Source organism: Equus przewalskii, chromosome 4 (assembly GCF_037783145.1).
Source record: "Equus przewalskii isolate Varuska chromosome 4, EquPr2, whole genome shotgun sequence".
In the NCBI taxonomy this organism is placed as follows: Eukaryota; Metazoa; Chordata; class Mammalia; order Perissodactyla; family Equidae; genus Equus; species Equus przewalskii.
In genome coordinates, this window is record NC_091834.1 from 94,493,437 (window position 1) to 94,521,197 (window position 27,761).

The 27,761-nt window shown below is 39.7% G+C and overlaps 1 protein-coding gene across 4 annotated transcripts in view; it reads left to right on the forward strand.

The window, feature by feature from the left end:
* Positions 1-27,761, forward strand: part of LOC103558279 (maltase-glucoamylase) — a 186,877-nt gene that overhangs the window by 50,471 nt on the left and 108,645 nt on the right. For all 4 annotated transcript variants that reach the window (XM_070618011.1, XM_070618012.1, XM_070618010.1 and 1 more), the window contains 22 exons: positions 554-642; positions 1,321-1,370; positions 1,809-1,976; positions 4,713-4,865; positions 5,220-5,420; positions 7,236-7,390; positions 8,501-8,669; positions 9,053-9,149; positions 10,001-10,113; positions 10,967-11,092; positions 12,263-12,391; positions 12,647-12,757; positions 13,066-13,128; positions 17,680-17,814; positions 18,521-18,608; positions 19,437-19,575; positions 20,414-20,547; positions 20,682-20,716; positions 20,807-20,923; positions 25,095-25,243; positions 25,847-25,931; positions 27,034-27,090. In XM_070618011.1, coding sequence (XP_070474112.1) covers positions 554-642; positions 1,321-1,370; positions 1,809-1,976; positions 4,713-4,865; positions 5,220-5,420; positions 7,236-7,390; positions 8,501-8,669; positions 9,053-9,149; positions 10,001-10,113; positions 10,967-11,092; positions 12,263-12,391; positions 12,647-12,757; positions 13,066-13,128; positions 17,680-17,814; positions 18,521-18,608; positions 19,437-19,575; positions 20,414-20,547; positions 20,682-20,716; positions 20,807-20,923; positions 25,095-25,243; positions 25,847-25,931; positions 27,034-27,090 — 2,563 coding nt within the window. The remainder of the gene's footprint in view (positions 1-553; positions 643-1,320; positions 1,371-1,808; positions 1,977-4,712; positions 4,866-5,219; positions 5,421-7,235; positions 7,391-8,500; positions 8,670-9,052; positions 9,150-10,000; positions 10,114-10,966; positions 11,093-12,262; positions 12,392-12,646; positions 12,758-13,065; positions 13,129-17,679; positions 17,815-18,520; positions 18,609-19,436; positions 19,576-20,413; positions 20,548-20,681; positions 20,717-20,806; positions 20,924-25,094; positions 25,244-25,846; positions 25,932-27,033; positions 27,091-27,761) is intronic.

Below are 27,761 nucleotides of genomic sequence, written 5' to 3' on the forward strand. Positions count from 1 at the left end.
AGTTAGAATGCTTTATTTTTCTCTCTAAATTAATAATAAATAACAAAATTAAGAAAGTTGTCATTATATAGATGGACCATGGACCTTACTGTATTTTGTTGCTTTCTGAGTCAAAATGTTTCCTAGGCAGGGAAAAAATATATCCCCCCAATGGCAGTTAATACTTCACCTGCACACATCATCTCTAAAATGATGAGGCTGAACCAATTTTTGTTTAGGATTTCTTTCTCTTCTAATAGTCTGTATTCCAAATAACAGTTTAATCAGCAGTTTTTATTGTAGCTCTTGCAGTGATTTGGGGGGTGCTTAACTTCTTGCCTCCTACATAGATGTTTATTGCTAATGTTTGTGGTATTTCTATCTTTTGTGACATTACTGATTAATCTAAAGAAAGATGAGCCTTTTCATTTTGCCTTTGTGCCTGAAGAAAAGCAGAGCCTCCTGGCACTAGTAACTTTCCCATTTGTAATCTTATAGAATCCTTCCAAGATCATTTGGCAAAATTCTTTGTGTCTCAAGTCTTTGTCTCTTACAAAAATTTTGTCTCCCTCAGTCGAAGGAACCCTCTTGGTCTTATCATTGCTCTAGATGAGAACAAAGAAGCAAAAGGCGAACTTTTCTGGGATGATGGGGAAACCAAAGGTGAGTACTCTTGAGACAATGTTGCCATTTCTGAACATGCATCTTTGAGTTACTTCTGCTGTTCATTCAGCTGTGGCAGAAATCTCACCAGGCATAGTAGCATTAATAACTCAAGAGAAGAATTTTGGTTTTGGCTGCACTGTTCAGAGGTAGTGGTAAATGGACCACAGATGGAAGGAAAACGCATTTCTACCTCTTAAATCTACCACTGGCTGGCAACATATATAGGCTCTCATTGTATTGTCAATGGGCACCTGAAAGAGATGTTTTCTAGACTGTTCCTGCCACTCAGTGTAGATATCCCCCCCAAAAAATACTTATGGACAAATGTCGATGTTATGAAAAACATACCCATCACGGTGAGGCAGTGAGAACACACTTTTCTAGTGTGTCTCTATCTAGCCGTGCTTCTTAGTGCATTTTTCTGTCTTCAGAGTCCTGACAACTCTCATGGCCCAGGCTTAGGAAATAGATTCACTTGATGCATATGCCTTGGAAGCACTTAGAAGGGGACCTTTTCAAGGTTAAGGTAGGAAGGAGAAGGGAAAACGTGGCTTGGCCTTGGAGACTCTGTCTATAATCTTGTTCTCAGGATGTAGCTTCAAGGAGAGCCAGGGTGAAGTCTGTTCTTCTGTGATGGGCAGGTCAGAGTCTGACTCATCTCTCTCTCGTTTTCAGACACTGTGGCAAATCAAGTTTATCTCTTATGTGAGTTTTCTGTCACCCAAGTGAGTAGCATATTTTTATCAGTATTGGTGTGGGCTTTTGTCTGACCATTTTAACTCACGTGTGTTTGTGTATGTGTGTAATTATATTTGTATCTTCATACTCATTTATGGCTATAGATGAGTACATTTCAATTTATGACTTAACTCTCAATAATTGAATCATCCATGTTAGTAAAAAGAAGCAATGATATGGAGAAATCAAAGTGGTCAGTCTTTTTAAAAGCAGTTTTTAAAAATTTGTGTGTGTGTATGTTTCTCTCTCTCTTTCTCTCTTGCTCAGGGGAGTATTAAAATAAGTTTGTACTCCTTGAGCACACATTAGTAGAGACACTAAGTGGCATTAAGAGCAGTTTTGGGTATCTGGTCCAGGATGGAATATTTGAGTGACTTGAGACTCTGTGGATTAAAGGTACACATTTGTACTTAATTTTTTTGCAGAACCGATTAGATGTGAAGATTTTGCAATCAACCTACAAAGACCCCAATAATTTAGTATTTAAAGAGATTAAAATCCTTGGAACCCAGGAACCTTGGAATGTTACAGTGAAACACAACGGTGTCTCAAGTCAAATGTCTCCTAATGTCACTTATGACTCAAACCTACAGGTAAAAATCCATTTTGCTGAGATAGTTTATCAAGAATTCTTCATAGCTTATAGTGTTCCTTTTGCCAAGGTTGCATGGGTTCCTAGAGGACCAGAGCATACTCTGAGGCCTTGGATGGGGAAGTCGGAGGGTTAGGAGAGAAAAAAAATGAGAAGGGGCCAGAGCTAGAGTGAACAGGGAGCTGCTGAGAAACTGGGATAAGGTAGAGCAGTCTTTTCATCCTTATGTCTTTGGTTGTCCTTCACTCTTCTGTTCTCTCTGGCTAGGGGAGAAGAAGAACAAAGTTAGGAAAGTGGGGATCAGGAATAGAGGAAAAGTGGACCTGAAAGCCACTGGCAGATGCTAGAAAGGTAAAGGTGGGAGGTAGGATTACCAATAATTAAAATTTTGAAGTGCATTCTTTTAGCTCTTTTGAGATATATAGACTCTCACTCTAACACGTATGTTTTTAAAAAATATTTTGTCAAAGAATTTGATAAGCCTAGCCAATGCCTACTTATTTGGTTAGATGATGATAGTAAAATAATTTATCATGAGTTGTAACTAGACCTGATGGCCCTGAACAGGTTGTAATCAGTTCCTCTGACATCTTAGCATTATGAACAGTCCTTTTGCCAAATAGTCCTTACTCCAGTCATCCCAAATGATCTGGGATTGGAAGCTGCTGTGTCAGCATGTTTTGTGAAAGACCTTCGAAATTTGGAGAAAAATGAGAAAATTTAGTCTTCAACTATAATGATATATCGATGACATTTTACATTTTGTCCTGACAGCATACATTGAGGGAGCATATATTACAGAGTTAGAAATAAAGGATTATATGGTTGATTGTGTGTATAGGAAAGTTCAAGCCATTGGAAGGGTACATATATGAAAACAAACTCAATGTTTGTTCAATAAATTAATTATATAAGATAAAAGGAACCCTTTTATTGTTTGGATTTGGGTGGTGAGACAAAATTTATATGCATGAAACTATTGAGAAAAGGACAGGCGACCCAAACCAAGATATAGGTTGGTGTAACCAACATTATGTTATGACTAATTTGATGTTCAAAGCTTGATGGAGTAGCTGAGCAAGTCCCTTGGGGAAGGCAGGGCTAGAGCTGGACTTTGAAAGACGGTGCATCAGGTAGAGACTTGTTCAGCTGCAAGTGACAGGATACTCAGCAAAATGGTAATTTAAACAAATTAGGATTTTTTCCTCATGCAATCAAAAGTTTAGAAAGAGGTCAATTGCTAGCATTGGTTCAGTGGCTCAAGGTTGTAAGGGTTAAAGTCTTTTCTTCTCTTGTGATTAGAAGTGGCTGCTTAATTCCAGTCACTATGGCTCTATTATAGCAGAAAAAAAAAGAAGAAGAAACAAGAAGGCAAAGGTAAAGGTGAAGGGCAGGCCCTTAAGTCAAGAAAGAAACACTTGACCAACAACTCCCAGTGGACTTGCAGTTACCTACTAATGGCCACAGCTGTGTTAGATGGATTAAAAATTTTGTTCTTAATTGGGAACTTTAATATTCTAAACTGAAATAATGCATAAGAAAGGAACTTTAATACAAAAGAGCCAGCAAGTAACAACGTATTCCACAAATGGGCACCATTTTCCTAGAAAGGGCATTTGCCTAGATAAAGCATTCAAGGTTGAGATATCAGAATAAGCCAATCTCAGGACTGAGAAGAGCCTTGCATTAGTCTGTGAATATTGTTTAATTAGAAAAGGTGGGATTCACTTTTGGAAGGAGATCTGATTGAACAGATACTTGTGGTCAGGTTTTGGAGGGTCTTAAGTGTCAAAGTGAGAAGGATCTCATCTAATTCTCTAAGGGTCTCGCATTGGTCCTTGAGTCAAGGCTGTGCCATTGTGAGAGCATTGTTCTGGGGGGTGGGATTTGCAGTACAGGGAAGTGCAAGATGAATTTAGACTGGGAAGAGACTGGAGAAGGGTGACAATCCTTAGAATGAGATTTTATAACGCTAGACATATCAGGACATCCACTATGGAAATTGCTTGTTAAAGAAGAGACAAATATAAGAAAAATACATTAAAAATATTAAATAATTGAATTAGTGACTGGAATTCAAAGAAGAAGTTTTCAAGTTTTGAGGATTTGGACTTGGAGAAATGAAGAGGCTGGGATATTAGAAACGGAAGGAAATGTAACAATTTTGCCAACTCACCAATTTTGCAGTTGATGAAACTGAGACCCAAAGAATTGAAATAATTTGTCTAAGTTTCTGCAGCAGAGTGGAGATGAGAACCCAGGCCACATGATTCTTATTCCTGTGTTCTTGTCACACTCCTGTGTTCCAGGCCAATGGGGGACACTGGTTTGGGGAACGGAGGGCAAGAAGAGAAGCTCAATTTGGGATGACACCTTGTGCTTGCGTGTGTTAGGCTACAAAGGGAAGTGCAGAAGAGAGCCTTCCTGACAAAATAAGGAGGAGGAAGAGGAGTCAGGGAAGGAAAGAGAAGGGGTGATCACAGAAGGTTTTATTTGATCTGATATTTTTTAAAATTTTATGTACAAGATTCTGATAGAGTTGTGACATTTGGCCTGTTCCCACTGGATAATTTCCTCTTCCTGCTATATGGCTCTCTTCATATGAGCTCTAGTGGTATGTTGCTTGGATTATTGAGAGTCTGGTCTGATTTCTATTTCCTTTCCTAAAAGAAGTTTCAGATCTTGCAAGACCTTTGTCCTAAGGATAAATTTCCTTGTCCCTTCCCCATTCCTACAGGTTGCCCTTATCACAGAACTTGATCTTATCCTGGGAGAAGCATACACTGTGGAGTGGGAGTTGAAGGTAGCGGATGAAGAAAAAATAGACTGTTATCCAGATGAGAATGGTGTTTCTGCAGAAAATTGCACTGCCCGTGGCTGTGTCTGGGAGGTAACCATGCTGACAGCGTTAATGTACATTAAAATCCTCTACACTTAATCTGCAATTTCATGAGCATAGCACCAGTACCTATGTCACTACTTAAAATCCATAGAAAGAAAGGACTTCCAAAGGAACCTGAGTCTTTATCTGGGCATGAAAGATAGGTAGTGACAGGAGTGGGACATTTCTTTTACAAATATTTTGAATGGAGACCAGGAATTTAAACTTATGTCACTGCCAAAGAGTATATAAGGAAATGAGTGATGGTCTGGCTTTATCTCCCCTGTAATTTGCCTTTTCTAGCCCCTTAATATTTATCATCCTAGGACCACATGCTGAGCTGACTTTGACTTTATTTTTCAGGAATCCAGTTCTCCTGGAGTCCCTTTTTGCTATTTCGTCAGTGACTTATACTCTGTCAGTGATGTTCAGTATGACACCCATGGGGCCACAGCTGTCATCTCTTTAAATTCCTCTCCTTATGCCTATGCTTTGCCCTCAATACCCGTGAACTCCCTCCATCTGAATGTGACCTACCATAAGAATGACATGCTGCAGTTTAAGGTATGTGTTTACAGTATATATACATGTATCAAGTACTGGCTAGGCCCTTTTCAGTTCCATTACTCTTTTCTGGTCAAAGTTACTGAACCCTAAAATAAATTTGCTTTTCTAAGTTAACCATGCTATAGTATGCCAGATTATTATCCTAAAAGCAGTGAGAAACCATTGATGGAACAGTAAGACCTGTTCTGATTTGTATTTTGCAAAGATTACTGTGTCTACTGTAAGGAAAATGGTTTGGAGGACAAGAGTGAAAAGGGAGAGACACGTTAGGAGGCTACCAATTAGGTCATCCATGTGAGGGATTGAGCTTAGACTAGGAACAGGAAAGGATATGGAGAACAGTGGACAGTTTCGAGAGACTGAGAAGGTAGGATTACAGGATCTGGTGACGATTACGAGTAGGCGATAAGGGAGAGGGAAGCATCAGGAATGATTACCATGTTTCTAGCTTGTGTCTCTAAATGAATGGTCATGACTTTAACCGGAAGGGGGACATTGAAAAGATTTGGGCTTGGGCAAAATAAGATGATGTGTTCAGTTTTGTACACTGAATTTGAGATATCTACGAAATAGCCAGGAAAGTGAGGGATCTCTTTCTTTTCTATGATTTGATTACATCTGAGGATTAGTGATGGGCTGTTTTTATGTCTATTTCTCTACCAAATTGCAAATTTTTCAAAGACAAGATTTTGTCCTTTCATCATTGTTTGTCTAAAATCTGACACAGAGCTGGTAGATAGTTAGAACTGAGACGTTTATTGAGAGTAAATGAAAGACATCAGGCATTGCCTAAAAGGTTCTTCAAGATGTAATATCAACCTGGACTTTGAGTTCTGCCATACCTTCTAATGCAGGGATGATGGTCTTTTATATTTTTATCCTCACCGTGGCACTGGCATGTGGTAGGCACCTAATGGGTTTGAAATAATGAACTTGCTTGGGTTTCCAGCTTTAACTCTTTCCTAGTCTACCTCCTGTTTGTGCAGCATCTCTCTCCAAAATATGTGCCTCTTTCTGACTCTGCTTTAATGCTCTGTGCCTTCACATTTATTTCTCTACCAGGAATGACTTGATCTCCTTTTTTGTGCTTGATTAACAGTTGCAAAGCTTTTAGGAGTCAGCCTGCATTTTCCCCTTGATACCATCTCAGCCTCCCAGAAATAGTGTTAGGCATTTCCTTCTTTCTAATCTCACAACATTTCTCCCTGGCTTTACATTAGCGCAGATCAATCAGGTGTTGTGGGTACTTCATTTTCACCTCCCATTAACGTGTGAATTTCTTAAAAACAATAACTGTGTCTTTTTCAGTTTAGTTATCCTTGGTGTCTAGTACAGGCAGAATCAGGCAGGAATATAATAGGTTCTCAATGAATCTCAATTTAGATCCCATTTTTGGCAAGGCATCTGTGATTATTTTAATCAAATAGAGTTCATATTTTTTTGGCGGGGATTTTTTTTTAATTCAGGAAATTTTTCAGGTATTCACATATACTCGTATACCTATACATAAAGTAATAAATAAGTATTCACAAATACCAAACTGATTCTGGACTGATTTTCCAAGATAGTTCTCATGTCAAAGCGTACGTGTTACTGTAATAGAGGACTTAAAAATGAGATATGACAGACTTGTGTCGAAGGTTAAATCTGACATTGTTCTTAGATATGTTAATTAAATCCATGGTGTCCTGAGCTTAAAGAAGACAAAGAAATATAGCATTCCTACTCTTTGTCAAAGACATCAATCTTTTGCTAAAGGTATAGGTTTGAAGACTACTATTCTTACCTAAAATCTGTTTCCTCTGGCCCTAGATTTATGATCCCAACAACAACCGGTATGAAGTTCCAGTCCCTCTCAACATACCCCAGGTTCCATCCAGTGCCTCTGAGAGTCGACTCTATGATGTCCTCATTAAGAAGAATCCATTTGGGATTGAAATTCGCCGGAAGAGTACAGGCACTGTAATGTAGGTGTCTCCTAGTCTGTTTTGGAATTGATGGTTACCTGCACATTCGTTGCCAGGTCCACTGTCCTTCGAGACCTCCTGGCTCAAAGCATCACATTCTCCATTTCCTGATTCATGAATAAGTTCTTTCCTTTGAGTCTGTTCTTGTGAGGGAAATCTTTAGTCCCCTGGGAGTAATTACTGAGGCAGTTGCATATACGTAGGGATTCATTCAACAAATGTTTATGGAGTGCCTCTTCTATATTTTGTGGTTATAGAAGGTGAGGTCTCTCTTCTCATAACAAAAAATAATAAGTAAATAACAAAGATAAGTTAAAGTATAAATAAGGATGTTTGGATAGTGACAACTGCTGTGCAGGAAAAAGAGCAGAGTGATTGATAGTTATGGGAGGTTACTGCTTGATACTGTCGTTAGAGTGGGTCTCTCCAAGGAGGTACATTTAAAATAGGCCCTGGATGGGGAGAAGGAGCCACCCATGTGGAGATCTGGGGGAAGGGGATGAACATTTTAGACAGATGGACTGATGGGAGCACAGGCCATGGACCAGGAGCAAACTCAGCATATGAAGGGGAAAAAATGTCCAATGTGGTTGGAGCAATGTAGTAAGTAAGGAGGCGAATGGTGGGAGGTGAAGCTAGGGTTTAGGTGGGTTTCAGATCAGGTATGGCCTTGAAGACTTCATAAGATGTTTTAATGAGAAATCACTGAAGAAGTGTAAACAGGGGAATGACATGATGTGAGATACTCTTAAAAAATATCCCCCCGGATGCCATGTAGAAAGGGAGCTGAAGGGGACCAAGAGTGGAAGGCAGGCCTGGTATGGAGCGGTAGCAGTTGAGATGGTGAGAAGGGATTAGTTTTGGGGTTCTGGAGGGAGAACTGAAAGGAGGTAGTGAGAGGAAGATAGAAGCATGAAGGCTGGCTCCTGGGCTTTCAACAAGGGCATCTATGATTATTTTAATCAAATAGACTTTATGTTTTGTTTGGGAGATTAACATGGTTCTGGGTGGGGCAAGGGAATCAAGAGTTCAGTTGTCCTTGAAAAGCCAGCTACTTGAAGCCAGTAGAATGGCCGCTTTCTTTTCCAAATATACCTTTTTGTGTTGCAGTTGGGACTCTCAGCTCCTTGGCTTCACCTTCAATGACATGTTCATCCGCATCTCCACTCGCCTTCCTTCCCGGTACCTCTACGGCTTTGGGGAAAATGAGCACACAGCCTTTCGGAGAGACTTAAACTGGCACACATGGGGGATGTTTTCCCGAGACCAACCCCCAGGGGTAAGGGCAGAGCATTTGGGATCTGTGTCTCTGCCTCTCTTCACCCACACACTGATTTCAGATAACCTTGGAAGACGTCCCTGAAAAATGTCTCCCTCTGCACAAGATTGCTGTGGGTTTTGAAATTCCACCATTAGAGATTCATTCCTTTAGGTCTTTCAGAATTCCCAATTGAAATTGGGACTTCATCTTCCCAGACTCAACTTGGATGGTCACATTCTTCTTAGAGAAGTGGGTCAATTCTAAGGCACCTTTGTTTCTATGTGTTTAATTTAGTTCACAGAGAAGACTAGAGACATCTTAGCTATTAATTTTTGTTGAGTTTGTTTCTTGGCCACAATGTCTTTTAACCTTTTACTACTTCTCCTCCATGACTCTCCCAGTACAAGAAGAATTCCTATGGAGTCCACCCCTACTACATGGGGCTGGAGGAGGATGGCAGTGCCCATGGGGTGCTCCTGCTAAACAGCAATGCCATGGGTAAGGTGATGCCAGCATCTCTCCTTATTTTTCTCAACCAATCATTCTTGAGGAACTTTAGAATGTGTTTGACCTAGCTGCCCCTTAAGTCAAAATTATTATCCTGCTTGCAGTTTTTTTTTTTTCTTTCTGTTTAGGCTTTTTATTTCAGTTTGGTAGCATGCAGTAATCAGAATCAGCCAAAATTTTGTTTGGCGAAAATCATGTAAGAAGGGATGGTAAAACTAAGCAAATTCCAAATATCCTGGAGGTCAGCAAATGGGAGCCATCTATATAATTTGAATTAGTAATAAAGCTATGTGTCAGAGCACTCACTCTGGGAGAATGAGGGCATAAAGAAAATTTTTATCGTATATTGGAAAGGGGGTAGAAAATCAGGAGGTAGGAGGAAAAAGCATACATGAAAAAACTGGTGAAATCTGAATAAGGTCTATACTTGAGTTAATAGTATTATATCAATGTCAGCTTCCTGGTTTTGAGAATGTACAATGATTATGTAAAATGTTATCATTTGGGGAAGCTGAGGGAAGAATACAAAGGAACTCTCAGTACTATTTTGCATCTTCTTGTAAGTCTTAACTATTCTAAAATATAAGTTATCATAATAATTTTAAAAAGAACAGAATGACAAAAGATGCTAGATAGTAAAGCACACCAAAGGGAAAAAAATCTAGGGGTGGGTTCCTGTAGACTTCCACTTAACTTCTTCAGTTCTGTGTAGGTATAGTAAAAATACTTTCTCTAATGCTCTATGGTAGGGAAGCATAGGCAGAGGAAGAGGGCATGGATTTCAGGGGTAATTCCTCACCTTGAAGCTTTCCAGCTTGATTAGTATTTTCCTATATTTTCAGATGTGACATTCCAGCCTTTGCCTGCCTTGACATACCGCACCACAGGGGGAATTCTGGACTTTTACGTGTTCTTGGGGCCAACTCCAGAGATTGTCACTCAGCAATACACTGAGGTAGGAGTGAATTCAGTTGGTTACCAAGTATTTATACAGCATATTGCTGGTCTTTCTGGGAGATAAGTAGATTGCAGAATAAGGAGCAATAAATACATACCAACAACCATTAAATTTGCAGCCTCTGAAAGCATTGAAGAGTAGCAGAAGCAGTAGTGGTGCCAGCGGTGGTGGCAGCAGTGGCAATGGTGGTGGTGGTGATGGCGATGGCAGTGGTGGTGGTAGTGGAGGTGGTAGTGGTGACGGTGGTGATGGCAGTGGTTCTAGTGGTGGTTATGATGATGTGATGGTATTGTTGTTGCTTTGGGTTGTGATGGTGGTCACAGTAGTCATGACAGTTGTTTGGGCAGCAGCAAAAAACACGTATATAAAACTTAGTGTTTGTCGCTAATCTATTCCTGCACGTCAGAGTGCTTTACATATATTAACTCATTCAGTCCTCACAAAAACAGTAAGAAGCAGGTACTGTTATTATCCCCAATTTACAGGTGAAGAAAATGAAGCACAAAGGGGTTGTTTAACTTTTTCCCAGGGTCATATAGCCAGAAGAGATTGGAGCCTGTCTGGCAATCCAGGCATTTTGTCTCTGGATTCTGTGTTTGTAAGCAGTAAGCTAGACTGCCTCTGGGAATCAGAGTAAAATCAGATTCTCCAAAATTCCTAGAGGAGAAGGTCAAGTCCAGCAGGAAGCTTTTCCCAAGGTATCCCACTGGCTCTGTGTCTTCTCAGTTTCTCTGGATTTGAATAGGCTGCTTGTCTAATTCCATGCACTGGAAAAAGTATTCTTATTATTTTGTATACTTCCATCCAGATTCTCCTTTTTAAGGACTAATATTTTCTGTCTATTTTCTAGTTGATTGGTCGGCCGGTGATGGTTCCTTACTGGTCCTTGGGGTTTCAGCTGTGTCGCTATGGATACGAGAATGACACTGAGATTGCCAACTTGTATGATGACATGGTGGCTGCCCAGATCCCCTATGTACGTTCTTAACCTGTGGTGTCCTGGCTCTGGGACCTCACAGCCAACCCCAGTTGTCTCTGTATCTGGATTAGTTTGTCTGATTTATGTGAGGTTCTTTTCTATAAAGTTACAAAGTGCTTTCTCATAGAATATCACCCTGAACTTCATCCCAACCCAGTAATACAGGTGGGAGTCATTGTCCCCATTTTAAAGAGTCACAGTGATTTGCAAAAGGAAGAGGACATAGGGCCAACTCCAGGGCCCCTTATACTGTATCATACTTCCATTCCTTTTACATGGCTTCAAAATGTTTAATCAAAAATGTCCTTGGTACCATAAGAATAAAAGGTTCCCCAAATAGTAGTACTGTTTAATTTAAAAAATCAACCCAAATTCAGTCAGACCATTGTGTGTGTCGATAAAATCTCCGTTCCAACACTTTGCTAGTGCTGCAGAAAATGTTCCCTCGGGTTTGAGCTAATCCCTGGTTGAATGTAGGGATCTTGGGACAGTTTCCAGAGGAAATATGTGTGAAACGAACACTGTCCTTCAGTTGAGGACAAGAATTATCCAATAGTCAGAGAATTGATCCTGTGAACTATTTACATACTTAATTTTATTCTACTTATTTTTCTATTGTTTACAATTATTCCTAATGATGGAAAGTATAGCATGCAATATTTTATTCTTAATAAGAATGCTGTGTTTGATAATCCCCAGGATTGGATATTCCAAAGCAATTATAGGTTTTGCTTTGGGATTTTTTTGGATAGATTTACCATCCATGTTACATTAGTACTGGGTAATTTACACTATGTTATTTTCTCTGAACATGAACCACTGATTCCAGGGCCAGCCTCTTGGGGGAGGTAACCACATTATCTCCTTATATTGGCCACTTACAAGGCACTTTCTCATCCACTGTTTTCATTTATCCTCACAATAGTCCTGCCAGATAGACATTATCATCCTGTATTTTGCCAATTTAATCTTTTCTATTTTATGACTGAAAATTTGAAAATTAGGTGAATTTCCCCAAACCTAATACCTAACAAATAACAGAGCTGGGATTTAAAAAAATCAAAAAGATGCCATCTGAAATTCCCCATCAGTTATTGGAGGGTTATTCTCATCTGGAGCCTGGATTTTTACAACCAATAGCCACTCAGGGTTTGTGTGTTCCCCCAGGATGTACAATACTCAGACATCGACTACATGGAGCGGCAGATGGACTTCACCCTCAGCCCCAAGTTTGCTGGATTTCCAGATCTGATTACTCGCATGCATGCTGATGGGATGCGGGTCATCCTCATTCTGGTTAGTCCCTATGTGAATGGGTGGAATCTGTTCAGGAGAGTGAGTGGGCTTTGGTGGAGAAAGCTTTATATTGTGTTTCCTTCCATGCTATGAGTATAGATGTTGAGGTTCAATATGAAAAGTGTGTTTCCCGGGATTCACAGAAACTCTACAGTTCAGGTGGAACTTAATACTTTCTCTTTTGAGGAGTTCTTTTTTCATCCTGAGTTATTCTCTGGCTTTGGTTTTCTCACCTGACCTGGGCTTTGATTTCAGGATCCAGCCATTTCTGGCAATGAGACACAGCCCTATCCTGCATTCACCCGGGGTGTGGAAGATGACGTCTTCATCAAAGCTCCAGGTGGTGGAGGCATTGTCTGGGGAAAGGTATGATCTGGGTGGTGATCCACTGATTCCACCCTGGGGATGGGGAACTGTTAGTGTGTTTGTGCAAGTTGTTTTTTGGTCTTTTCCATTTGGGCTGTGAGATCCGAAGTTCTCATTTTTGCACTATTTGTTAACACAGTTAAGGAATTTCTAAGGAATCTATGTGCCTTATGGGACCACTTTTCTATAGATCAACCTTGCATGAAAATAAAAGTATTATCACCCCTAGGACCATAGTTTATAGTTTCTTAGGAAATACTACATAATACTATATAGTGCATTGGGTTTGAACATTTTTCTCTCCACAGGTCTGGCCTGATTTTCCTGATGTTGTTGTAAATGATTCTTTAGACTGGGATACTCAAGTGGAGGTAAAGAGCTCTTTGTGGATATTGGGTGAAGTCAGGGTTCCCAGGAAGGCGAGGCCTTGCTCAGGATACTGGACATCTCTGTGCTGTGGGTGTGGGCATGGTGTGGGAAAACACTTAGGGAGCATGTCCTGTGTTTCTGTCTGTTTGCCATTTACTTTACATGCAATATTTTACTCCCAGTTTGGAGGTGGGTGTTATTATCCTCAGCATAACTAAAACTCAGAGAGCTTACTTTACTTGTCTGTAGTTTTAGGTGACAGAGTGGTGTCACATCCAAGATTCCAAAGACCTGTGAAATTTCCACTGGATGATATCTCTAAGAAGTATTGTCTTTTCCCTCAATTAATATATTTGTTGTTTTTGTTGTTGTTGCCTTGAGTATCACTTTTAAACAGAGTCTCCCAGCCATGTCTTTAGTGATTGAGTCTTTTTCTCTGTGCAGCTCCTTTTCATGGACAGGCTCATCGTCTTCCTTCTTATAAATCCTCCCATCCTTTCTTGAATTTCTCAATTTTGGTATTAGCTCCTAGTTTCCAGCCTTATGTTAAAACTTTCTCTCTTCTGAGAACAGGTTTTTACTAGTAACAGATCTCAGATAAAGATTCAAGGGAGAGGACCTAGCTTCCTATTCTTTCTGTTGCTTCTCAGAGAAGATCACTTGAAGTTTGGTGGTCCAGGCAGCCCACATGCATACAGGAATCTGCCAGGCCAGAGAACTTAAGGGTCATGGGCTCCTTGACTTTTCTTTCTTTCCTTCTTTCTTTATTTAGTATTTCCCCCCCAGCTTAATTGGAGTATAACTGACAAATAAAATTGTATATATTTAAAGTGTACACTGTGATGATTTGATATACATATATATCATGAAATTATTATCACAATCAGGTTAATTAACATATCTATTACCTCACATAGTTACTGTTTGTGAGTGCGTGTGGTGAGAGTGCTTAAGATCTTCTCTCAGAACTTTTGAGTATACAATGCAGTATTATTAACTATAGTCACAATGCTGTACATCTTCAGAACTTACTCATCTTACAAGTAAAGACTTGCGTTATTTGACCAGCATCTCCCCATTTCCCCCATCCCCTAGCCCCTGATAATTACTATTCTACTGTCTGTTTCTATGAGTTCAACTTTGTTTCTTTTTAGATTCCACATGTAAATAAGATCACACCATATTTATCTATCTCTGTCTGGCTTATTCACTTAGCGTAATGTCTTCTAGGTTCATCCATGTTATTGCAAATGGCAAGATTTCCTTCTTTCTCATGGCTGAATAATATTCCATTATATATGTATAAACCATATCTTCTTTATCCACATCTTCATCCATTGATGGCCACTTAGGTTGTTTCCACATCTTGGCTATTGTGAATAACACTGCAGTGAATGTGGGAATACATTTATCTCTTTGAGATATAATTTCATTTCCTTTGTATATACACCCAGAAGTGGGATTCCTGGGTCATATGATAGTTCTATTTTAAATTTTTTTGAGGAACCTCCAAACTATTTTCCATAGTGGCTATACCAATTCAGATTTCTACCAACAGTGCACAGCTTGCCTTTTCTCCACCTCCTTGCTAACATTTGTTACCTCTTGTCTTCTTGATAACAGACATTGTAGCAGATGTAAGTGACATTTCATTGTGGTTTTGATTTGTGTGTCCCTGATGGTTGGTGATGTTGAGCATTTTCTCATGTGCCTGTTGGCCATTTGTATGTCCCTATTGGAAAAATGTGTATTCAGGTCCCTTGTCCATTTTTCAATCAGTTATTTATTTTTTTGCTGTGAGTTGCGTAAGTGCCTTACATATTTTGGATAATAACGTCTTATCAGATATGTCATTGGCAAATATTTTCTCCCATTCCATAGGTTGCCTTTTCATTTTGCTGATTGTTTCCTTTGCTGTGCAGATGTTTCCTTTGCTGTGCAGAAGGTTTTTAGTGTGATGTAGTTCCATGTGTTTATTTTTGCTTTTGTTGCTTGTGCTTTTGGTGTCAAATCCAAAAAGTCTTTACCAAGATTAGTGTCACTGAGCTTTTTCTCCATATTTTCTTCTGAGATTTTAATGGTTTCAGGTCTTACATTTAAGTCTTTAATTCAATTTGAATTAATTTTTGTGTATGGTGTAAGGTAGGGTCCAGTTTCATTCTTTTGCATGAGGATATCCAGTTTTCCCAAAACCATTTGTTAAAGAGACTGTCCTTTCTCCATTGTGTGTTCTTGGCACCTTTGTCAAAGATTAACTGCTATATAGGTGTGGGTTTATTTCTGGGCTTTCTGTTCTGTTCCATTGGTCTATGTGTCTGTTTTTATGCCAGTACCATGACTTTTAAATCATTATGCTGGGAAAGGGGCTGCTTTGACAATCAAGAGTTTGGCTACCACTATATGAGCCCCATAATTCATCAGCCTTTAGGGGCAACACTGCCACCTTGCGGGCATTTAGATATCTAGTGGGCAGTTTTGGTTATCACAAGAGAAGCATCAAATGGCATTTAGTGGGCAGTGACCAGGGATGCCCATGGTTCTGACTGCAGCAGATTTCCACTGAGAATTCTTCTGCCCCAAATGCCAATTGTGCCCCTGATGAGAAACACTGCATTAGGGGGTCATGGTGTCTATTAGGTAGCACATAAGAGATTCTCAGTAGATAGAATAATTATAACCGTTTATATTAATAAGACCCACTTAATGAGGCTGGTGGGGATAAGACTACTGATATCTAGGTATAGCCTGGCTGAGGGTAGTATAAAACAGACAAACAGCGGGAAGCCTATGAAAAGCAGATTTCTGGGTCTGAAGCACAGAGACTTAATTCAGTAAGTCTGGGGGGATGTCTAGGAATTGCATTTTGGTAGCACACAATGCATTGTGATAAGCGATCCTGGGGCCAGACACACAGGTGGATACAACACAAGTTGAGGACAAGGGAAAGTGAGGGCAGAAGCAACAGGGCAAGAGTTGAATACAGAGAGGAGTGAAGTGAACCAGCACCTTTGAGAATGGCAGAACACTTTTCACTTCATGGGTAAGGGTCATCAGAGCAACTTTTAGTGAGGTTAATAAATCGAAATTGGTCAAATTTCTCACTTGTATCCCACATGAGATTCAGTTATGACTCAGACATGGCTGGCATTGACTCTGTTTATTCTAATTCTCCATCCCTCTCCCCTACCCCATGTTTCTAACCTCGCCTGACGTGGAGCACTCTGTTTCTGTTGAAATGTTCTCTTCTTCTGGTTCCATGTTTCTACCTCTATTTTCTAACAAAAAGGCATCCTTGGTATGCCTCCTTTTCATGAGATTCTCAGTGATGTGGCTCACTACTCTCTCACTTCTCTGTGAGCGGGAGCCCTGCATTCTGATCCATTTCTGTTTCCTTCTTTGTGACCTATTTTTGCCTTTTAACTAGACATATAGTTCCTACTTGCCCATTTCTGTTTCCTTCTTTGTGACCTATTTTTGCCTTTTAACTAGACATATAGTTCCTACTTGCCTTTTTCTATTGTGTATAAGAGCTGGGGGTTTCCTGGACCAATTTCTCTTTCTGTTGTTCCCCCCTATCCTTGCCACGAGCATTATTTAGCTCTTTAACTCTAAAAATGCACTGATGAACATAGAGGAACCTATTCAGTGAAACATAAAAAGGACCATAAATTTTCATAACAAACAACCTGGACTATATAGAAATTTGTGAATATTTTCTGCTGCTAAGTGGTGTGACTTCACAATTATGCACTGAGCATTTATCTCATGTCAGGTCCTAAACTAAGCACTGTCGGGGAATACAAAGATCAACCAGAAGAATACAAAACAAGGTCCTTGGTCTCATAAAGCTTACACTACAGTTAGGAAGTTATACATTGGATCCACTTTCCAGGTTAAAATAAAGACACGGCTTTTATTATTTGAGGAAGATAAAGAGAAGGGGAAGTTGAAACTTCCTCATGAATCCTCCCAATTTACTTGACACACAATAGCAGTTTTCAGGTGATTCTGAAACTATGGAAAACACAGATGCATACTAGTTAGGTAGTCTAACATAACGAAATGCAATCTTACCTCTCACTCTCTTTCCCCAATGGCTATGAGATAGAAGAGGATTACCTGGATGTTTCTGTCCAAACTGTTGACAATGCATCTGATGTCTGCCCCTTTCAAGCTGCAGTCTCTCCCTGGCTCATGCTTTGTCTTTGAGCCAGTGCTTAGGAAATTGCAGGGTAGAAGTTGAGTGTTGGGTGTCTAACACATGAGATAGTGAGTTCAGGGTGTTGATTGCTACCATTCATGTTGATACAAAGAGGTACAAAGAGGAACAGTTCATGGATGATTTCTAAATGCTAGAAAGGTGTCTAATTTGTGCTAATTTCTTTTTTTCGTGCTCATTGTATATTAATAAGCTGAAAACATTAATTAGTCTCTATTTGGATTATCTATCATCATATAGTGCAGAGCTTTGCATGAGTTACTCTCTCAGGAAAGGCTTATTTGCAGTCTAATATATTTTTTTAGGACAAATAAATTATACTTACTTTTTATAGCTATACCGAGCTTATACAGCCTTCCCAGACTTTTTCCGTAATTCAACTGTCAAATGGTGGAAGAGGGAGTTTGAAGAACTATACAGCAACCCACAGAATCCAGAGAAGAGCTTGAAGTTTGATGGCATGTGGATTGTAAGTGTGTGTGTTTGTGTCTGTACATGTGGATGGGTGCGTTTCTATCTTTGTGTGTCTAAGCATTGGTATCACTGACCCTTAATCAAGGAGGATAATAATCTTCCAGAAAAGAGTTGGACGTATCAGGCTGCAATTCCTCCACTCGGGAGTAGAGCATCCCGGATACTCCTCATATCTTGTATCTTGCCTGAAGTTCCTGCTGTAAAACTCCAAGGTGATTACTAGGAATTCCTTGGATCTGCGCCTTGTCTCACACTCTGAGGAAGAATTTTTTTTAAAGATTTTATTTTTCCTTTTTCTCCCAGAACCCCCAGTACGTAGTTGTATATTCTTAGTTGTGGGTCCCTCCAGCCGTAGCATGTTGGATGCTGCCTCAGCATGGCCTGACGAGTGGCGCCCTGTCTGCGCCCAGGATCCGAACTGGCAAAACCCGGGGCCGCCGAAGCGGAGTGCGCCAACTCAACCACTTGGCCACAGGCTGGCCCCCGAGGAAGAATTTTTTTTAAAAAACCCTCTAGCCAGTCATTCTGTAGGGCTTAATTGATATTTCTCATCAATTCTCAGATGGATTTGATGAGTCTCCCTGGGCTGGTATCTATGGGATTACTGGATGCTGAATGATTTATTCATCACTTCTTGTCTCTGAGTTGATAGGATGTAATTATTTTAAAAAGTAAGATATGTCTATATTTGACATTTCTAGGACATGAATGAACCGGCAAGCTTTGTGAATGGGGCAGTTCCTCCAGGCTGCATGAATGCCACTCTGAACCACCCTCCCTATATGCCATGTAAGGACCCCTGGCCTTCTCTACTGGCAGAGCCATGGCTACAAGGAGTGACCCCTGCAAAAACCCAGCAGTCAGGGGTTTATCCTGACTGCTCAGGGCACATCCTCATTGGGGCTCTGGTTTTTGAGGTGCTAAAGACGAGTATGCTTCAAGCACTTTACTCAGTTGGGTGTGTGCAAGTTTCTCGCCCACTGGATAAATTTCTTGAATTTGTTCAGAAAACATTTAACAATGGTAATGTCTCCAAAGGAGTCTACAGCTAAGTTTCTTAAATCTTCAGGCTTATGTTAATTCTTCCACAGGAATTTGTTGTGCCACCAGCGGGCAGAAAGTAGTGATTTCCCCTTATCACAGAGTCAATGGACTTTGGGGTTACGCTCATGTTCATATCTTGGCTGCAGAAATTATACGCTCTGTGAATTGTATGACCTTCAGCAGATTACTTGATCTTTCCAAATCTCAATTTTTTAAAACTGTAAAAAGAGGATAATGATATCTTCTTCATAGAATTATGATAAGAATCCCATGAAATAATTTGCATGTTAAAGGTCTAGATTGGATCCTGTCATGTAATAAGTATTTGACAACTGTGTGTTCTTCCCCATGCCCCTGCTTTCTTCTGGAGAACATTCCAGGGGACTTGATGTTGAAAGCACCTGTGGGTGCCATTGCGGCTCAGAGCCAAGCACGTTCCCATGTCCCTGGGGAGGAGAGGGACCTATTTAGGGGTCAAGTTAGTTTTAAGATCCAGAGTCCAATCCCTTGAAGAGAGGTTAGGGATAAACAGAATCAGAGGTGGCTGTTATATCACTAAATCTTTGTCCTCAGATTTGGAGTCCAGGGACAGCGGTCTGAGCAGCAAGACCCTTTGCATGGAGAGTGAGCAGATCCTGCCAGATGGCTCCCGGGTGCGGCACTATGATGTGCACAGCCTGTACGGGTGGTCCCAGACCAGACCCACATACGAGTGAGTCTCCATCTCCCATATCCAATGGGCACCATCTGCAGTGACAGCCAGTGACTGATGAAGCTTCCTTGCTTTTCCTTCATTCCCCTTTCCAAGGCCAATGAGATGTTGATTAAAATTATGTAACAGTTCTTATTTATTAAATAAACACTCATGAGAATGGAGCCAGGCCCTGTGATCATAGTTAGGAGAACAGATTTAAATAAGGCATGGTCCTGCCAGTGAGAAACTAATAGTCCTGGTAGAGGAGACACCAGCAATGATTATGCAGTGCAGCTGATGCTATAGTAACTTTAGTTATAAAAGGCATAGAGAACACAGAAGACTGGACATCTCTTTCTTTTATTTAAAAAATGACTCATCTCTATTGGGATTTTTTTTTGGTCATTTCTGTTGGATAGCCAACTGGTATTCTACTAAATCAGCACTGTTACATTTTGTGTGCTCAGTCAATGAATAGTATGAATTGTCCTAAGGAAAGCCTTATAAAGGAATTCACATTTTTCCTCCCCAAATATATAAAAGTAAGTACTGAATAAATAAATTATAAGATTTAGTGATTACTTATTACTTTTAGTGGATCCAGTGAGTTTATTACATGATGAAGTTTTTTGTAAAACATAAATTACTATCTGAAGGCACAACTGTCATTATTGTCTGTATCATCTGGAATCAGTCAGTGGGGACATCATTGTGGCTCAGATTTCCATATTCCCTCTAGTAATGCAGGAAACATTTTGTTACTATGCCCTAGGCTCAGGAGCTCTGGGAGGAGAAGCTCAGTGGCCTTTCCTCCCCTGCTCTTCCCTCAGTCACCTCCTTGTTCCCTTCCAACCAGAGCTGTGCAGGAGGTGACAGGACAGCGAGGGATTGTCATCACTCGTTCCACATTCCCCTCTTCTGGCCGCTGGGCAGGACACTGGTTGGGAGACAACACGGCTGCATGGGACCAACTGAGGAAATCTATCATTGGTGTGTGGGCTTATTCCTAGGGGCCTCTGCCACCGGGGAGGGGAGTTAGGATCCTCCATAAAGGGTTCTTGGAGGAGAGAGGAGGAGGCAGGTCACGAGTGCCCTGTCTGACACAACTGTGGTTCTCATTGCAGGCATGATGGAGTTTAGCCTCTTTGGCATATCCTATGTAAGTGTCCTTCGAATCACTTCTAATCAAGCAGATGATGACATCTTTCAGAAACCATCAACAGGCTCATTTTATTCCATCTTGTTTCAGACAGGAGCAGATATTTGTGGGTTCTTTCAAGATGCTGAATATGAGATGTGTGCTCGCTGGATGCAACTGGGGGCCTTTTACCCATTCTCAAGGAACCACAACACCATTGGGACCAGGGTAGGACATTAGCTCATAGCTCCACAGTTTGGTGTCACCAGGAACACAGCCTTCAATTTTAAACTACAATTAATGCAGTCCATATTCCTCAGAAACATCTTCAAAACCGTTAAACCATCATGTTTCTTTTTTTTAAAATTTGATATACTTATATATTGTGAAATGTTTACCACAGTAGGATCAGTTAATATCCCCGTCGCCTCATATAATCACCATTTCTTTTTTGTGGTAAGAACGTTTAATATCTATTCTCTTAGCAACTTTTAAGTATATAATATAGTATTGTTAAGTATGGTCACCATGCAGTACATTAGATCACCAGAACATATCCAATTTATAACAGGAAGTTTGTACCCTTTGACCAACATCTCATTCCCCCACCTGCCAGACCCAGATAAGCACCATTCTGCTTTCTGTTTCTATGAGTCCAACTCTTTTTGATTCCACACGCAAGTGAGATGATACAATATTTGTCTTTCTCTGTCTAACTTATTTCACTTAGCACAATGCTGTCAAGGTCCTTTCATGTTGTTACAAATGGTAGGATTTCCTCCTTTCTCGTAGTTGACTAATATTCCATTTTATGTAGGTATGTATGTATATGTCTATATATCTACATACCACATCTTCTTTATCCATTTACCCATGAATGAACATTTAAGTTTTTTCCACATCTTGGCTATTGAGAGTAATGCTGCAGTGAACATGGGAGTGCAGATATCTCTTCAAGATATTGATTTCATTCCCTTAAGGATATACCCAGAAGTGGGATTTCTAGATCATATGGTATTCTATTTTTAATTTTTTGAGGAACCTCTGTAGTTTTCCATAGTGGCTGTACCAATTTACATTCCCACCAACAGTGCAGAAGTGTTCCCTTTTTTCTACATTTTTACCAACACTTGTTATCTCTTGTATTTTTGATAATAGCCATCCTAGCAGGTGTGATGTGATATTTCACTGTGGTTTTGATTTGTATTTCCCTGAATATTAGTGATATTGAGCATCTTTTCGTGTACCTGTTGCCAATTTGTATGTCTTCTCTGGAAACTAGAAATCAATAACAGGAGGAAAACTGGAAAATTCAAAAATATGTGGAAATTAAACAACCAATGGGTCAGAAAGGAAATTTAAAAAAACACCGTGAAACAGAGGAAAATGGAAACAAAACATACCAAAGCTTATGGGATGCGACAAAAGCAGTTCTAAGAGGGAAGTTTATAGTGATAAATACATTAAGAAAAAAGAAAGATTTCGAACAAAAAGCCTAACTTTACACTTCAAGGAACTAGCAAAAGAAGAGCAAACTAAGCCCAAAGTTAGCAGAAGAAAGGAAATAACAAAGATCAGAGCAGAAATAGATGAAATAGAGACTGGGAAAACAATAGAAAAGATCAGTGAAATTAAGAGCTGGTTCTTTGAAAAGATAAAAAAAAAAAAAAAAAAACCTTTAGCTAGACTTCCTAAGACAGAAAGAGAGAAGTCTCAAATAAATAAAATTATAAATAAAAAGGAGGCATTATAACTGATATGACAGAAACACAAAGGATCATAAGAGACTACTATGAACAATTATATACCAACAAATTGGACAACCTAGAAAAAAAGAGATAAATTCCTAGAAACATACAACCTGCCAAAACTGAATCATGAAGAAATATAAAATCTGAACAGACCAATAATGAGTAAGGAGATTGAATCAGTAATCAAAAATCTTCCAACAAAGAAAATCCAGGGACCAGATGGTTTCCCTAGTGAAGCCTATCAAACACTTAAAGAAGAATTAATGCCAATCCTTCTCAAACTCTCCCAAAAAATTGAAGAGGCGAGAACACTCCCAAACTCATTTCACAAGACCAGCATTACCCTGATACTAAAGTCAGATAAGAACACTAAAAGCAAAGAAAACTACAGGCCAATATCTCTGATGAATATAGATCCAAAGATTCTAAACAAAATAGAAGCACACTAAATTCATTAGCACATTGAAAGAATCACACACTGTGATCAATGCACGTGAATGCAAGGTAACCCTGGGATGCAAAGATGTTCAACATATGCAAATCAATAAATGTAACATACCACGTTAACAGAAAGAAAGATAAAAATCATATGATCATTTCAATAAATGCAGAAAAAAGATTTGTCAGGGGCTGGCCCTGTGGCTGAGTGGTTAAGTTTGCATGCTCTGCTTCGGCAGCCTGGGGTTTGCCTGTTCAAACCCTGGTAGCAGACTACACACCACTCATCCAGCCATGCTGTGGTGGCATCCCATGCAGAAGAACTGGAATGACTTGCAACTAGGATATACCACTATGTACTGGAGCTTCAGGGAGAAAAACAAAAAGGAAGATTGGCAACAGATGTTCTCTTAGGGCCAATCTTCCTCACCAAGAAAAAAAAAGATTTGACAAATGCAACATCATTTCATGATAAAAACTCTCAACAAATTGGATACAGAAGGAATGTACCTCAACATAATAAAGGACATGCGTGATAAACCCACAGCTAATATCATATTCAATGGTGAAACATTGAAAGATGTTCCTCTAAGATCAGGAACAAGACAAGCATTCCCACTCTCACTACTCCTGTTCAACATAGTACTAGAAGTCCTAGCCAGAGTAATGAGGCAAAAAACAGAAATAAAAAGCATTCAAATTAGAAAGGAACACGTCAAATTACCTGTTTACAGTTTATATGATCTTATACATAGAAAATCCTAAAGATGTCACCAGAAACTATTAGAATTAATCAATGAATTCAGTAACATTGCAGAATTATAAAATCAACATACAAAAATCAGTTGCATTTCTTTATACTAACAATGAAACATCTGAAAAAGAAATAAAGAAAACAATTCTATTCACAGTAGCATCAAAAAGTGACAAAATATTTAGTAATAAATTTAACCAAGGAGGTGAAAGATCTGTACACTGAAAACAGTAAGACACTGAGGAAAGAAATTGAGGAAGACACAAATGGAAATTTGTCCCATGTGCATGAATCAGAAGAGTTAATGTTGTTAAAATGTCCATACTACTCAAAACCATCTATAAAGTCAATGGCATTCCTATCAAAATTCTAATGGAATTTTTCACAGAAATAGAAAAAGTAATCCTAAAATTTGTGTGGAACCACAAAAGACCATGGATAGCCAAACAAGAAGAACAAAGCTAGAGGCATCACACTTCTTGATTTCAAACTGTATTACAAAGCTATTGTAATCAAAACAGTATTGTACTGGCATATATTAGATGCATAGACCATGGAACAGAATTGAGAGCCCAGAAATAAACGTTTGTATATACTGTCAAGTAATATTTGACAAGGGAGATAAAAATACTTAATGGAATAAAGACAGTCTCTTTAATAAATGATGTTGGGAAAACTGGATAATCACATGCAGAAGAATTAAATTGAACCCCTTTCTTATACCACCCACAAAAATTAACTCAAAATGGATTAATGACTTAAATATAAAACCTGAAAATGTAAAACTCCTAGAAGAAAACATAGGGAAAAATCTCCTTACTGTTGTTCTTGGCAATGGTTTTTTGGATATGACACCAAAAGCACAGGCAACAAGAAACAGAAGCAAAAATTAACAGGTGGGACTGTATCAAACTAAAAAGCTTCTGCACAGCAAAATAAACAATCAACAAGATGAAAAGGCAACCTACAGAATGGAAGAAAACATTTATAAACCATATATCTGGTAAGTGGTTAATATCCAAAACACAGAAGGCACTCCTACAACCCAATAGCAAAAACCCAAACAATCTGATTAAAAAATGGGCAGAGGAACTGAATAGGCATTTTTTCAAAGAAGATACAAAAACAGCCAACAGGTACATGAAATGATTCTCATGTTTCACTGAATCATATTCCTCAGTGTTCTTTAGATTATTCTTTTTGTTTGGGCAGTATTGTAACAAATATATCCCCAAAAGAATGTCTTAGGGGGAAATTTTCTTAGCTGTCCTGGGAGAGCTTCTGTGACCTCTTTCGATCTATTAAAAATTCTATTAAAAATCTTCTGTGAGTCTCATCAGTAATCATCTTTGGTTTAGCTATGTGTGATCTTCATCTGGAATGAACGGTCAGTGACCTCATTAAGTCCCCCAGGTCCCAAAGAGTGAGCTCTGAACACTCTTCTTTTCTCCTTTAGAGACAAGACCCTGTGTCCTGGGATGCTACCTTTGTGAATATCTCCAAAACTGTCCTGCAGACCAGATACACTCTGTTGCCGTATCTCTACACCCTGATGCACTTGGCCCACACGGAGGGCAGCACTGTTGTGCGGCCTCTTCTCCATGAGTGAGTGTCTAGCTGGAATCCCAAGGACTAAGGGATAATTTCATTCTATATGGTGGCAGTTCTAATTCTTCCAAATTAAATTAGAGACTTGATTGCTTTTGCCATAAGCTCTCTAGGCACAGATCATACATTTTTACTCCTTTTAGCACAGTGTCAGTCACACCCTAGGTCTTTGATAAAAGGCTATTGAATTTTAAAAAGTTCTCAAAATGATACAATATAGCACAGAGTAATTTCTTTCTAATATGGGCCTGTGAAGACCTACTTATCTTTTGTAGCAGCTCAGGTCATAAGAGAAGCCATTCCAGGGGTATATTTGAAGGATGAAGGCCATTCTTGCATTTCAGATGTGTCATTGGTAAAAAACATGAAACTATTTATGGGTAAGAACATGTCTAAATCCAACCATTTCTGGAGTTTGAAGAACATGACTTGTACAAAGTGAGTATGTACCTGATTAAGGTAGACCTAGGCAAAGAGTAAAGGATGGCATGGAATGCAGCTAGATTTCTGACTTGATTCTGAACGTGAAGAGTTTCTTCAAGGCTTTGGCCTGGATCCCTGTTGGGGTCCTGATTGTGGTACCCTGGTTTCCCTTTCTAGGTTTGTGTCAGACCAGGTGACCTGGGATATAGACAGTCAGTTCCTGCTGGGCCCAGCCTTCCTGGTCAGCCCTGTCTTGGAGCCTGTGAGTATGGAGGCCTCTGATGAATAGAGGATCCCAGCTGTGAGGTTGGTGGATGGGGTGAGGACGAGGCCTGGTCTGGTGAGGGTCCTGAGATGTGGTTTCTTATTCTGCCTCTGACTCCTCTTCTCCCTCTGAGCTGAAGTCCATCATTTAGATGTTCTGGTCTTTGGCTCTCTCATCTTTATTATCATTATTTTTTAAAACACTTTTTGTGAGGAAGCTTGTCTCTGAGCTAACATCTATGACAAACTTTCTCTATTTTATGTGGGATGCTGCCACAGCGTGGCTTGACGAGTGGTGCTAGGTCAGCACCTGGGCTCTGAACCTGTGAACCCTAGGCCGCAGTAGCAGAGAGTGCGAATTTAACCACTACACCACCGGGCCAGCCTCAGCTCCCTCATCTTTAAAATCAGCATAACTAATGCTGATTCATTGGACAATCAAGAACGAAAAAATCTTAGATATATTTGAAGACGGAATCATTTCTTCGTTAATGGAAATAAGGAGTATGGGTCAGGTGGGGGAAGTATTGTAGAGAAATCATTACAATCATCTATCATCATTAAAACAGAACTTTTCAGAAAGATTGAGCACTGTGTAAAATCTTGTTGCTGCTGACTAGCTCTTCCCTTCCTCCTACAGGAGGTCCTTAGGCAGCCACTTCTTTATTTCCTCTGTTGACAATGAGGCTTCTGATTAAAATATCAGTTAATTGCATTCTCCCTAAAACTTATTGCACTAATCATAATTTCTGAAGTATTGGCACCATAAACCCAAAAAATTTTCTTCTGCCCCAGACCCAACCTCAGTTTGTTTTTTAGAGAGGTTATTGGTAAATCTATAAGCAAACGGTATTTTTTTTCCCCAAAGACCTGGATCCCAAAGGGTTTTATGGAAGCCACTAGTTTTGAGTAGGCAAATCTCCCCTGTTTGAGAAGCAGGAAGGGGAAGAAGGCTTCCCCAATATTGCTGATCTCGAGAGAAGTGAGACATGTGGGTTCAAGGCCATCAGTATTGTTTTGACTCCTTTACTAAGCAAACTGATTACTCTGCCCTAGCTAATGGAGCCCACTGCCTATGCTTTGTGTGTGTTTAATTTCAGAATGCCAGAAACGTCACTGCATATTTCCCCAGAGCCCGCTGGTATGATTACTACACGGTAAGTTTTTCTCACTGTTTATACAACCTGGGAAAACAGTAGCGTGCACAGGCTTTAGAATCTGACAGACCTCGGGTCAAATTCGCCTCTGTAACCTACCTGATGCATGACCTTGGACGAGTCATTTTAACCTTGTAGCCTCAGTTTTCTCACCTCCAACTGGGGGAGACCACTTCTCTCACAGAATTGTTGTGAGATAACACATAAAGGCATCTCCCTTGGTGCCTGGCTTCTCGTGAGTGTTCTTTACATGTTAGTTTTTATGTTTTCTTATACGACCACTATTCATGGCACTGTATAACGACAGATACCAGTAAACACTTGAAATTGCACTGTAGACTATAGTTTTTATTTATATCTTCCCTGATAGACTATAAATTCATAAATATTAAAGGCCTTTTCCTCTCTGTCTTTTTATTAAATACCTCCTTGTACATCATAGACATTCAAAGAATTGTTAAAGGTAATTTCCCAAGGTAAGTGGAGTCTTAAGCATTACGTGAAATGCACACAGAGGTATGAGGCCCAACCCTTGTGAGCCGGAGCAACGCAAGTGAGTTTAGAAATGTAGAATGAACACATCATTCTGTCATATTACTTTTCTGGGCTAGTCTGAGCCCCAGAGACTCAGCTGGGAAAACAAGGTCTTCCAAGGAAGCTTCAAGGCAGTG